The sequence below is a fragment of the Schistocerca piceifrons genome, chromosome 1 (assembly GCF_021461385.2).
Source record: "Schistocerca piceifrons isolate TAMUIC-IGC-003096 chromosome 1, iqSchPice1.1, whole genome shotgun sequence".
Classification (NCBI taxonomy): Eukaryota; Metazoa; Arthropoda; class Insecta; order Orthoptera; family Acrididae; genus Schistocerca; species Schistocerca piceifrons.
Window position 1 is genome coordinate 1,014,467,376 of NC_060138.1, and position 14,804 is coordinate 1,014,482,179.

At 37.1% G+C, this 14,804-nt stretch overlaps 1 protein-coding gene across 11 annotated transcripts in view; it reads right to left on the reverse strand.

Moving 5' to 3' along the window:
- Positions 1 to 14,804, reverse strand: part of LOC124804602 (serine-rich adhesin for platelets) — a 416,342-nt gene that overhangs the window by 15,076 nt on the left and 386,462 nt on the right. For all 11 annotated transcript variants that reach the window (XM_047265247.1, XM_047265086.1, XM_047265481.1 and 8 more), the window contains one exon: positions 13,040 to 13,391. In XM_047265247.1, the coding sequence (XP_047121203.1) occupies positions 13,040 to 13,391 (352 nt within the window). The remainder of the gene's footprint in view (positions 1 to 13,039; positions 13,392 to 14,804) is intronic.

Genomic DNA, 14,804 nt, shown 5'->3' on the forward strand with positions numbered 1-14,804 from the left:
TACTGTAAAGCAATACAAAATGGGATGAGTGTATAAGGTCAGTTGTAGAGAAAATGAATGGTCGACTTCAGTTTATTGTGGGAATTTTAGGAAACTGCAGCTCATCTATAAAAGAGATCACATAGAACCCTATTGTGATTCATTCTTCAGTACTGCTTGCGTGTTTGAAACCCAACAAGATCAGATTAAAGGAAAATGTCAAAGTAATTCAGAGGTGTGCTGCTACATTTATTACTGGTAGTTTCAGTCATCATGCAAGTATTACGGAGATGCACCATCAACTCAAATTGGAATCCATGGAGGGAAGACAACATTCTTTACATGAAACACTACTGAGAAAGTTTAGAGAACTGGCTTATGCGACTGAAGGCAGTCCGATTCCATTGTCACCATCTTACATCTGGTGTAAGGACCACAAATGTAAGATAAGAGAAGTTAGGGCTCATACCGAGGCATATAGACGGGTAGTTTTCTCTTGCTCCACTTGTCCAGTGGGCAGAAAAGGGAATTAACTAGCAATGGTAATAGGTACCCTCCACCATGTTCTGTGTAGTGGTTTGCAGAGTATGTATGTAGATGTGGAAAAAAAAGGTGGTATACAGATACATGTTAGACAGAAAACCTATTTTGGTTAACAGTTGGCTCAACATCCTTAAATTGTTAGAAATGATGGTTCTGTTTTATGAGGTGGTTATTGAGTGTATCTTACAAAAGCCCATCAAAAATATTCTAGAAACAGATTTTCCAATTGAAATATTTAGCTAACTAACATATTATTAAGATGAAATTGTGTATTGTTGGAATCAGAAAAATTAGGACTACAATATGATGAGACTGCATCTTTGAAAAGATTGCCTGTTAAGATTCTAACATTGTAGACACATACAGTCTTGAATAAAGATGAACTACATAGTTTTCACAAAAGATAAGATATTCTTTAGAAAGATGGGAATAAGAATTTTCAGATAGTTATGACAATTGTAGAACAGACAACTTTTAGCGGGGTCGAATTTTCATGTTCCTACATGAAAATTTTTGTATATATCTTTGAATTAGATGTTTCTATATCAACTGTTTATACATTGTTACTTGACGCTTATGCCCTATGCTTTAGATCATAAAGCTTTGAAAACAGTTGTGATAAAAAAGTAACGGGAATTTTTGTTTTTCTTAATGTATCTTTATTTATTCATCAACATCAACTGTGTGCCCTTCAAAGTTCTCTTCCTCAGATATAATCTGGAACTTGCTTTTCATTATTGTGTTCAGCTCCTACAGCGATCCTGTTTTTCTCTCATCAGTGGTAGCAAAATGATATCCTTTCATGGCTCTTCTCAGCCTCAGGAATGGAAAGAAGTCACAGGAGGCAATGTTTGTTAGATATTCACAGAGGCAACAAAAAGTTTCATTTTTTGCCAAAAAATCATAAAATCATAAACAAGTGTGAGCAGGAGCATTATTGTGGTGCAATTTCCATGAGTGGTTTTGCCACAATTCTGGTTGTTTTCTTTCAATTGCTTCATGCAAATGCCATATAACCTCCAGTTAGTATTCTTCTTGACCATACGGCAGGAACTCATGATGCATTCTACCATTGTAATCAAAGTAAACAGTCAGAAGAACCTTCACATGTGAATGAACTTGTTGAATTTTTTTAGTCCTGGCTCTTCAAGCAGTTTCCACTGGGACAATTGGGCTTTGGTTTTGATGTCATGCCCATATACCCAATTGTTCTAGGTTGTTGTTGAATTCATTCAGCAATTTCTTAGCATGTCTGAGTGATGTCTTTATCGGTCAAAATTCAACAATTTCGGAACAACCTTTACTGCTACTCATTTCATGCTCAAAGCATACAAAAACATTGCTTTCCATGAGACAAAGGATATGCCACCATCATCAGCAACCTCTGTGATGGTGATTTTTACAGAACCATTTTCTTTACTTCTTCCGCATTGTTGTCAGTAGTTGTTGTGCTAGAGCAATGAGGGCAGCCGTCGTCTCCAATGTCTTCTTGACTCTCTTTGGAATGTTTATAGCACTCATAAACTCTTGTCTTACTCATAGTAGACTCACTAAAAGCCATAGTCAATATTTTGAATGTGGTGCTGCACTTTATTCCATTTTTTAAGCAAAATTTAATGCAAATTCTTTGAGCCATCTTTTCTGTAAGTAAAAATTCACCAAGCACTCAAAAATACATATAACCTTTTCAACTGTCAACAATAAAGTACATATTCAAAACATTTGAAAATACAAATATATCAGGAATATGTGTACCAATGAGATAAGAAAAAAAAGTTTTGAAAATCAGAAGTATAAAGCCTGCAAAATAAAAAAATTCCCTGTTACTTTTTGATCATGCATCATATGTATTACATATCTAAGAGAGATCAGAAAAGAAATAAATTGGATTTATGTGAAGAGTGGTTTCTAGCTTGTGCAGCTATTCCACACAGTAACCTTTGCAGCGAAACCTTTTCTGGGGGGCTCCCATAAATTAGTAAGGTTAATGCAAGGATAATTTCTCTAAAAAGGAGACAGCCAATTTCCTTCCCTGTCCCTGCTCTGCCTCTAATGACCTTGTCATCAAGATTTATTCTCTCATTTTATCACAACATATAAAACTGTATACAAATTTTGCGGCACTGACATTGGGTGTGAGAAATAAGAAAGAGGACTTAAGCACAATACTGATTATATTCTGAGAACATCGTGTAGGTCAGCTTGACAGACATGGAAATGTCTGGATACTTGTTTGTTTCTGAGTAAATTACTTATTCTGGGTTTCATATTAAAATTACAGTAAAGAATTCTGTTAAGTACTCAAAAGTCTAAGTAATGCCACATAATAATGAGTATACTTATTAACATTATTTAATACTTCCCTAGGGTTTATTATTAGGGATATGGACACGGTAATGATTAATTTTTGAAGTTGACAGGTTTTACATTTAATGTCACTGACAGCTCCTCAGCATATTGTGTCAGTAATTGCACAGCATTATCCATTTTATTATTGCTGAAAGGAGTGTTTAACAGAGCATGTTTTATATGGGAGAAAAGTATAGAAGTGTTAAAATTTATACTTTGTCACTCTTGAAATATTGATAAGAAATCATAGTCACAAGCAGTTAAAACAGCTAAATCTAGATATATAATAAGTACAAAGAACATTCTGACCCTTATTATAACTTTGGGCATGTTCGAAAGAACAGACACCAATGATGACCTGCAGCCATCTGGAACGAAATTAAAATTATATTAATACCTTCATCTGCTAACGGGCATTGATATATATCAAAGGGGACAGGTGAAAATGTGTGCCCTGACTGGGACTCGAACCCGGGATCTCCTGCTTACATGGCAGACACTCTATCCAACTGAGCGACCGAGGGCACAGAGGATAGCGCAACTGCAGGGACTAACTGATGCATGCCTCCTGCAAGACCCACACTCTCATCTTGTATGTCCACACACTACATTCGTAATGTCCCACCCCAACATACTCATTACTTGTGGAAGACATTCTTACCAAGTCCCGTAAGAATTTGGGGAATGTGTGTGCATCCGCACAGAAGAAGAAGGTCATGGCCGGTGTTACCAGAACTATATACTTATATGGATATGGTGTCTGTTCTTTTGGACATGTCCGAAAGAACAGACACCATTGATGGCCTGCAGACATCTAGAATGAAATTAGAATTATATTAATACATTCAGCTGCTAACAGGTGTTGATATACATCAATGGGGACAGGTGAAAATGTGTGCCCCGACCGGGACTCGAACCCGGGATCTCCTGCTTACATGGCAGATGCTCTATCCATCTTAGCCACCAAGGGCACAGAGGATAGCGCGACTGCAGGGACTATCTCACGCACGCCTCCTGCGAGACCCACATTCTCACCTTGTATGTCCACATGCTACATTCGTAGTGTCCCACCCCAACACACTCATTACTCGTCGAACACATTCTTACCAAGTCCAGTAAGAGTTCGGGGAATATGTGTGCATCTGCACAGAAGAAGAAGGTCATGGCCGGTATTGCCAGAACTATATACTTATATGGATACGGTGTCTGTTCTTTCGGACATGTCTGACAAGGTAAGAATGTGGGTCTCGCGGGAGGCATGCGCGAGATAGTCCCTGCAGTTGCACTATCCTCTGTGACGTCAGTGGCTCAGATGGATAGAGCATCTGCCATGTAAGCAGGAGATCTCGGGTTCGAGTCCCGGTCAGGGCACACATTTTCACCTGTCCCCATTGATATATATCAAAGCCCATTAGCAGCTGAAGCTATTAATATAATTCTAATTTAGCTAAAAATAGTGATAACATCATTCCTTCCAACATTTTCAAAAATATTAGAGAAATATATGAAGCACCAAATCAACAAATATCTAAATGATCCTAATTTACTAAACAGAAATCAGCATGGCTTCCACGCAAGAAAAACACAGAAATAACAGCAATGTGCTACACTTATCAAATAACTCGAAATCTAGGAAAGAAACAATAGTATTGCACAATGCAATCCCTGAAGGACGGTATTTTGTGAAGGTGGAGGTATGGAGGTGGATTGTACTGTTGCTGGTTCCAAGTGACAGTTGCTGTACGTGCATACACATGCTTTGCACTTAATGAAAGTGTGTAGCCTTCAAATTATGTCTCTTGCTTGCTTGTACAGAATTTGTCACTTAGCACCACCATCAGCCATGAGAAGTTGCAGCAAACAAAATAAAAATTCACTAAATAACTCGCTTTGATCATGTGTGACGCTCGCACTAGGTACGACGTTCACTGCCGGGTGCTCAGAACACTACTAAATACCCACTGGCTGTCAGAGAACGTCTGAAGTAGGTGCGCAGATCAAGCCTAAACTCGACCACCGTCATTTGTGACTCCAATTGTAGGAGTAAATTTAGACACAGAAACAGAAGAATTGGTAAACAATTTTCATAAAAGTATTGACTAGTTTTCTGCAAATAATCTCACCCTCAATTTTAAAAAGACACAACATATTCAGTTCTGCCCATCTACGAGTACTACAACAATGGCAGATGCAACACATGGTGAGGAAATAACAAATGGGGTGGAAACTTCAAAATTCTTAGATGTCCATATTAATGACAATTTAAACTGAAAAACGCACATTTTGGAACACCTAAACCATCTCTGTTCAGCCATATTTGCACTTAAAATAATCACAAATCTTGCTGAGGGACAAATCAGTAAGTTGACATATTTTCATTGAAATGTCATACGGAATAATGTTCTGGGGTAGCTCATCTTTAACCCTCGAGTGGGTGCACCTGTGCATAAAGTGCGCCACTGCAAATAAAATTGTTTTGCACCATTCCATTGTTCACAGTTGTGAGCCCATACCTCCTCCGTCATGATGCTTCATCTAACACAGAGATAAATTGTGCTGACGTGTGCAAGTGAGCAGCAGCAATATAAAATAAATGATGAGCTGAATGAGAAAAAAATTTATGATCCATGCAACAAAATGACCCAGATTACAAGCTGGTAGCACAATCCCACAATTGGGCTGTTGTGTATGAGATAATTAGTAATCGAATAAGGGGTTGGCTTGGGATCTGATGCAACTGTGCTGTTTAATGTTTCAAGTGGTTCATTACTGTGGGGTAACAACTGTCTGTTACAAAAGAGTGATATGATGGAAGTTTATTTTATTATTGTTTAGTTAAACAATGCTTTAGTCATTTAATATAAGTATAGTTTATCGTTGTTTCATTAAACCTGTGATTTGGTTATATATATTTACCTTTGTAACATAGATATAGCTCTTATAATTAAATTTTCCCTGATACATTTAAGCAGCATTGTTACCCTAGTGCTATGGTGGTGTATGGTCAGCATTTCTGCCTAGTAAGTAAAAAGATCCAAGTTCAAGTCCCAGCCGTAGCACAAATTTTAATTCATTTCTTTAGCCTCCACCAATCTCATAAATATAATTATTCCTTACAGGTGTTCAAAGTATGTCACTTGCCCACTCATACTACAAAAAACACTGTGTGCCCACTTAAGAGTTAAGAAACAAAGTCTTCATTGCTCAAACACAAGCTGTAAAAATAATATGTGGTATTTACCCACATTCATCTCGTAGACTTCTGTTTAAGGAGTTAGCCATTCTGACTAATGCTTCACAGTATGTTTATCCCTTCATGAAGTTTGTTGTAAATAATCCTCTACAGTTCAAAAGGAACAATGATGTACATCGTTACAATACCAGGAGGAAAAGTGACATTAAGGTTGTCTTTAGCACAAAAAGGGATGCACAGTGCTGCAACAAATTTTTTTGATTACTTGCCCAGTGATGTAAAATGTCTGGAATATAGCAACGTAAAATTTATTATAATAAATGTGTAAAATGTGGCTGTTAGGAATTATTAACACCTGTATTTAAAAAAAGAAAAAAATGACTTATAATTGGTCAACATGTAGTCATATTGACAAATTAATATGCGATGGAATGTAAACTGACGCATTCCACATCATTCTGATTTATTGTGCAAAATTATCCATGGATCATGAAACAAACTATATAACTAACTAGCTAACAAACTAACTAATCTCCAAAGCACTTGATACTCTCAGAAAACTTGGAAGAAAGAAGTAGTTTGAATCATACCTCCAAAACAGAACACAGAGTGTAGGACCGATGACAGCTTACTCCAACCATAAAATCAATTTAGTATCAGATGCAAAAAAGTGGAAACAGGAGTACCATAAGACAACAGTCTGTGTCCCTTATTATTCCATGTCTATATTCACACATTGGAATATTACAGCCAATGCTGCACTACTCGAAGATGATACTAGTGTGATAATAGGTGTGCCACAGCAATTGCTGCATACAACTACTGATTAAATCCTAAAGTATGTCCACTCTTGGTTAATGCAAAGACTTTGGCATTAAATGTCAAGAAACAAATTACATGTATGTTGTATGTATGCAGACTGAAGTGACACATGAAAATTTGTACCAAGGCAAGAATTTGAACCCAGGTCTCCCATTCACTAGGCAGATAGACTAACCATGATACCACATTGGCCAAGTTGCTTTGAACAATCGTATGGACTACCCTGGCACACCTCCCTCCTCAATCCAAATTCCCAATCATGCCTCAACTTACTTGGTATTCCTGATAAACTCATAACAGTATTGCAGAAGTTCTTCAACTGTATTGGACTAGCACCTCAGCAATGCAATGCTGTTTGAGTTTAGACGGAATATCAAGTGGGCTGAGGCATGAATGGGTCTGAGAATGGAGGCATGCTAGGGTAGTCCATGCAGTTGTGCAAATCCACTGTTCCAAGGTGCTGTAATGGTTAGCGCATCTGTCTAATGAGTAGGAGAGCTGGGTTCAAATCCTGGCCTTGGTATAAATTTTCATCTGCAGCTTCAGCCTGCATACATATGTCATAGATATCTGAGACTTGAAAAGGTCTCTGGAACCATATAATTTCATTTAATTAAATTAATTACAGTTTGGGAAAATAAAATAAATCAAAACATGAATCTAGACCTGGTGTTCGGTGACAAATACCACATTTACAAACATCAAATTGGGTCAGTGATACAATAAAATTATTATGTCACGTGACTTGTTTCTACTGACTTCACATTTCCTTAATCTTGGGGACTGATGACCCTGTAGTTTGGTCCGTTTACTCTCCCCACCAACCAATCTTAATCTTGTCTCTGGAGCTTATCACACCTATATACTAACTGTACTTGTCTATGCTGAATCTTGGTAGATGTATATCTAATTAGGGATGGTAAGTGGTTGCTTTTCTTTAATTTAATATATTAATATCGAATTTTATTCAAGTTACACATACCATGGAACTCCTTTTCAGAAGCTCACAATCTAGATTCTTTTTATTCTCTTCTATTATTTTTATGAAAGAATGATAACAATGGAACACAATATCCATCTTCTTGACAACTATCATTTTATACCAAGCTATGAGATTTTATAGATAAATTGAACAATGTTTAAGTGAGGCGCACTAGAAGAAGAAATTACACATGTTACTATGACTGGATAAATTACCTTCTAAGCAAAAATACCAAATGAAAATAGTAAGAGACTATGAAATATCCTTCTTGGGCTATAAGAATACTCCAGCAAAAGTTCTGTTGTTTTATGCCACAGATAAAGACTAGTCTTTTTATAAATGTTGAAACCATGGTAAATGGGTTTTAATAAACCTTCAAATTTGCAAATGATTGGTTGTTTTACCATTTCTACAAGAAGAATTCATTCCATGGTTGCTGCTCCAGCCATGTAGAAAATTAAAGTCTTATGATTTCCTTAATAAAGGATTATCCTCATAAAGAGTTTGTTGTTGTTGTGGTCTTCAGTCCTGAGACTGGTTTGATGCAGCTCTCCATGCTACTCTATCCTGTGCAAGCTTCTTCATCTCCCAGTACTTACTGCAACCTACATCCTTCTGAATCTGCTTAGTGTATTCGTCTCTTGGTCTCCCTCTATGATTTTTACCCTCCACGCTGCCCTCCAATGCTAAATTTGTGATCCCTTGATGCCTCAAAACATGTCCTACCAACTGATCCCTTCTTTTTGTCAAGTTGTGCCACAAACTTCTCTTCTCCCCAATTCTATTCAGTACCTCCTCATTAGTTATGTGATCTGCCCATCTAATCTTCAGCTTTCTTCTGTAGCACCACATTTCGAAAGCTCCTATTCTCTTCTTGTCCAAACTATTTATCGTCCATGTTTCACTTCCATACATGGCTACACTCCATACAAATACTTTCAGAAACGACTACCTGACACTTAAATCTATACTCAATGTTAATAAATTTCTCTTCTTCAGAAACGCTTTCCTTGCCATTGCCAGTCTACATTTTATATCCTCTCTACTTCGACCATCATCAGTTATTTTCCTCCCTAAATAGCAAAACTCCTTTACTACTTTAAGTGTCTCATTTCCTAATCTAATTCCCTCAGCATCACCCGATTTAATTTGACTACATTCCATTATCCTCATTTTGCTTTTGTTGATGTTCATCTTATATCCTCCTTTCAAGACACTGTAGATTCCATTCAACTGCTCTTCCAAGTCCTTTGCTGTCTCTGACAGAATTACAATGTCATCGGCGAACCTCAAAGTTTTTATTTCTTCTCCATGAATTTTAATACCTACTCCGAATTTTTCTTTTGTTTCCTTTACTGCTTGCTCAATATACAGATTGAATAATATCAGGGAGAGGCTACAACCCTGTCTCACTCCCTTCCCAATCACTGCTTCCCTTTCACGCCCCTCGACTCTTATAACTGCCATCTGGTTTCTGTACAAATTGTAAATAGCCTTTCGCTCCCTGTATTTTATCCCTGCCACCTTCAGAATTTGAAAGAGAGTATTCCAGTTAACATTGTCAAAAGCTTTTTCTAAGTCTACAAATACTAGAAACATAGGTTTGCCTTTTCTTAATCATTCTTCTAAGATTAGTCGTGAGGTTAGTATCGCCTCACGTGTTCCAACATTTCTACGGAATCCAAACTGATCTTCCCCAACGTCCGCTTCTACCAGTTTTTCCATTTGTCTGTAAAGAATTCGCGTTAGTATTTTGCAGCTGTGACTTATTAAACTGATAGTTCGGTAATTTTCACATCTGTCAACACCTGCTTTCTTTGGGATTGGAATTATTATATTCTTCTTGAAGTCTGAGGGTATTTCGCCTGTCCCATACATCTTGCTCACCAGATGGTAGAGTTTTGTCATGACTGGCTATCCCAAGGACGTCAGTAGTTCTAATGGAATGTTGTCTACTCCCGGGGCCTTGTTCGACTCAGATCTTTCAGTGCTCTGTCAAACTCTTCACGCAGTATGTTATCTCCCATTTCATCTTCATCTACATCCTCTTCCACTTCCATAATATTGTCCTCAAGTACATCGCCCTTGTATAAACCCTCTATATACTCCTTCCACCTTTCTGCCTTCCAATCTTTGCTTAGAACTGGGTTTCCATCTGAGCTCTTGATATTCATACAAGTGGTTCTCTTCTCTCCAAAGGTCTCTTTGATTTTCCTGTAGGCAGTATCTATCTTACCCCTAGTGAAATAAGCCTCTACATCCTTACATTTGTCCTCTAGCCATCCCTGCTTAGCACTTTTGCACTTCCTGTCGATCTCATTTTTGAGACGTTTGTATTCCTTTTTGCCTGCTTCATTTACTGCATTTTTATATTTTCTCCTTTCATCAATTAAATTCAATATTTCTTCTGTTACCCAAGGATTTCTATTAGCCCTCGTCTTTTTGCCTACTTGATCGTCTGTTGCCTTCACTACTTCATCCCTCAGAGCTACCCATTCTTCTTCTACTGTATTTCTTTCCCCCATTCCTGTCAATTGTTCCCTTATGCTCTCCCTGAAACTCTCTACAACCTCTGGGTTAGTCAGTTTATCAAGGTCCCATCTCCTTAAATTAGCACCTTTTTGTAGTTTCTTCAGTTTTAATCTACAGCTCATAACCAATAGATTGTGGTCAGAGTCCACATCTGCCCCTGGAAATGTCTTACAATTTAAAACCTGGTTCCTAAATCTCTGTCTTACCATTATATAATCTATCTGATACCTTTTAGTATATCCAGGATTCTTCCATGTATACAACCTTCTTTTATGATTCTTGAACCGAGTTTTAGCTATGATTAAGTTATGCCCTGTGCAAAATTCTACCAGACGGCTTCCTCTTTCATTTCTTCCCCCCAATCCATATTCAACTACTATGTTTCCTTCTCTCCCTTTTCCTACTCTCGAATTCCAGTCACCCATGACTATTAAATTTTCATCTCCCTTCACTACCTGAATAATTTCTTTTATCTCATCATACATTTCATCAATTTCTTCATCATCTGCAGAGCTAGTTGGCATATAAACTTTTACTACTGTAGTAGGAATGGGCTTTGTGTCTATCTTGGCCACAATAATGTTTTCACTATCCTGTTTGTAGTAGCTTACCCGCACTCCTATTTTTTTATTCATTATTAAACCTACTCCTGCACTACCCCTATTTGATTTTGTATTTATAACCCTGTATTCACCTGTCCAAAAGTCTTGCTCCTCCTGCCACCGAACTTCACTAATTCCCACTATATCTAACTTTAACCTATCCATTTCCCTTTTTAAATTTTCTAACCTTCCTGCCAGATTAAGGGATCTGACATTCCACACTCCAATCCATAGAAGGCCAGTTTTCTTTCTCCTGATAATGACGTCCTCTTGAGTAGTCCCCGCCCGGAGATCCGAATGGGGGACTATTTTATCTTCGGAATATTTTACCCAAGAGGACGCCATCGTCATTTAATCATACAGCAAAGCTGTATGCCCTTGGGGAACATTACAGCTGTAGTTTCCCCTTGCTTTCAGCCGTTCGCAGTACCAGCACAGCAAGGCCGATTTGGTTAATGTTACAAGGCCAGATCAGTCAATCATCGAGACTGTTGCCCCTGCAACTACTGAAAAGGCCGCTGCCCCTCTTCATGAACCACATGTTTGCCTGGCCTCTCAACAGATACCCCTCCGTTGTGGTTGCACCTACGGTACGGCCATCTGCATCGCTGAGGCACGCAAGCCTTCCCACCAACGGCAAGGTCCATGGTTCATGGGGGGAGAGAATCAGATGATAATTTTTTTCTCTTCCTCATCCACACACCTATAGGTTCTTCTGTTCTCCTATATGAAACCTATGTTCTATGTCTTCTTCTTTGTTACAAAATGTTGTCCCACACAAGATACTCCTTCATGTTCACTTTCCTGTTAGTTCTGTTATCCATGGTTACATTTGTTTCTTGATCCTCATAAATATAAACTAATATACTGCAAGGTAAATTACAGAGATCTTTCTATAAATGCAGAAGAAATGAAACATAAGAAACAAACTTGCCCCTTTCCACTTTTATGGAAAAGAATGCCTTTCTAATATGGCAATAAGGAAAATCTCCTACCAACCAATGCTTAAGGTATTTCTGATTTGTAGCATGATTCGCTACATCACCTATGGATATTATTAAAATCAAAGTCTCAAGAAGAAAATTGTTTCTGCCTTGTTCTTAAATTAAACTGGTTTGTAACACGAGCTGACAACATACTGGAAAATGTCTGTTTTGCACAACATATTGAATCTCAAGTCGTACATTTAAGTATAAGCTCTGTAGTTAATGATTACTTAATTGTATGTTTATTCAAACTGCCACAAAGGTTTATACAGTAGCATTCTAATATGTATTGGACCAAGAAAGGGAGTATGGAAAAAAAGGAGGGAAGAGATAAAAAACGGAAATGTGGAAAAAAGAGAGCTACAAATCTGTAACTATGTTAGGACATGTACACTTCAACAGACAAAAAGCCTTCATCCCCACAACAATGCAAGTTGACAGGGTTTACAAAATTAATGCATTTCACATGCATTAACAATGAAATTTCTGCATTAAAACAATCCAAAATATCACTATCCCCAACTAAGATCTTTCATACAATTGGTAGTAAATTGAACTAACTTAAAACGAGTTCTACAAGTACTTCGGTCTTGTTATTTTAAGGAAAGATAGTAGTAAAGAGCTCAATAATCAAGAAAATAAATACAAAAAAGTAGAATAAATGAAATTATTGAAATACAAGATAAATTAAATTAGCACTGATACGTTTCTATATTTAAATAGGTTTTTGTTAACTGGTGTTGCTTTCCACAAATTGCCTTTACAAAGTATGTTCTGTATTCTAGGGTATTTACTGGCTGTTTTAGCTATGATTTGTGTTTCAGTGATTATGAACATCATACTACAATTAGCTGGTGATGAAGGAAAACTAATATAAAAACACATGCATCAAAGATATTACAGTCATGCAGCTATACGAGTGTATCATCATTAGTAAAATCAACATACATTTACCAGAGTAACAAATACATGATTAAAGCTTTACTGGACAAAATGCAATATTTAAAATAATTAAATAAAAGCTCTCCAAATAAATCTTTCATGTGATTACCATAACTTTGCTGTGAGTGTTGTGCACCGCTCCATCCTCTTGGTGCCTTAGGTTTGTACAGAAAGTCCTTTTCATGACCAGAAACTCTTTGGCTTGGAGGCTGACTGACACCAGTAGAGGGTGTAAGAGGAGTAAATACTGGTTCAGCTGATACAGGTTGTGGTGTTGTTGATTTGTAGCTGTCAAATGTTGAACTCAGAGCTGGCTCAGGGGCAGCTGGTGTTGGAGCACTAGAAAAGCTCCATGACTGCAGTGGTTTGAGTTCCTGGAAAGCTGCATCCACGGAACCAGTCTCCAGAGCAGCTTCCCATGGAGATTTCACAAGGCGAAGCCTTGGTAGAGTAAACCGCTCCTGTTGGTAAAACAAGTCTCACACACACTTTTATAGTTGAAAAGAAGACATGAAAAAAATCAATATTTACAATTTTCATTACTGTCTCTTGTAAAGGGACATCCTCCCCTAGCATTGCTTTACCTGGACAGAAGTATTCGACACCAGAAATATTTTAGAATTTTGAACAGGTTAATATTATCTCAGCTGTTTTTCAAAAAAAAATTCATATGATTTTGTAGACGAGATGCTATATTTCAAGATAAAATCTATAAAAAGAAATTACTTTATTTTTGCTGTCACAATCAATATGTACTAGCTCTGGATGTACAGTTAAAATTATTTTTTTAGAAACATGAAGATTACGAAATATTTAGCACACTTAAAATTTCTATTATTATTTACACAATTTGGCGCTATTTATTACATTTATTTCTGGATTCATTTATAAATTAATAGAAATTCATTTGTCAAGAAAATTTTTAAACCCTTTGGAATATTGTTATTACCACAGTGTGAAGGAGTAGTGGGCATGCCTCTGATGTGATCGATTGTGTTTTTGTATGTTGGAAGAACACAAATTCAAAAGACAGTGTGATACAATAAAATGTGAGACAATAAATTATTGTGAAAACAAAAATACAGTGCAAGCATTCTACAAAGTTAATTATGTCAACTAGAACCGTGAGAGCCTAAAATGTCAAAAATTTCATCTTCAAGAATCAGCCCCTAGACATGAAGAACTGGAGCCAACTACGAGAAAGAAGATAAGTAAAAAGTTTATTGTAAATCTTACTCTTGTATTTTTGAAAAAAAGAGACCTTACCATTGGCAATAGTAGTGACAACAACAAATTGTGGGAGGGGGTGATACAACTTTGACTTTTTTGGTTATTCAGTATACTCTCTACTGGTTACAATGGTCTCAGATATAAGGTCTTGATTATAGCAAACTGGTTTACTTAGTCAATTTATATTGCTGCTGGCTTGAGAAGTGCAGGTACTTGGCGGACAGGAGAGTAAGAAATATCAGCACTACTGCCACCTCTACTGACCCAAAATCCTGTATCTCTGTTGAGTGGCCCATTCTCTATATACAGTGAAACATGAGAATGCTCAACATGAAAAATCAGTTAACACAAAATAATACTGTAGGCCTGGAAAAAATACTCATACATTGCATGCATTTGTTTCTTTTAAAGCACAATGAAATCTGTTTAATGCAGAAAGATTTTGTCCCTTGGGAGAACAAGTAGTGAAGAGTAACATGTTTGCCTAACTTCATTGACCTTTGTTTTTTATTAGACCAAAATAAGCAATGGCTACTATGTTGCTATGTTATCAGTTATCCTCGGCTGCTGCCATTGACAAACACTTTAGTCAGTTTTCAAATACGGTGAACGATGTGTGAAAGGTAGTGAATAGTGTATTGACA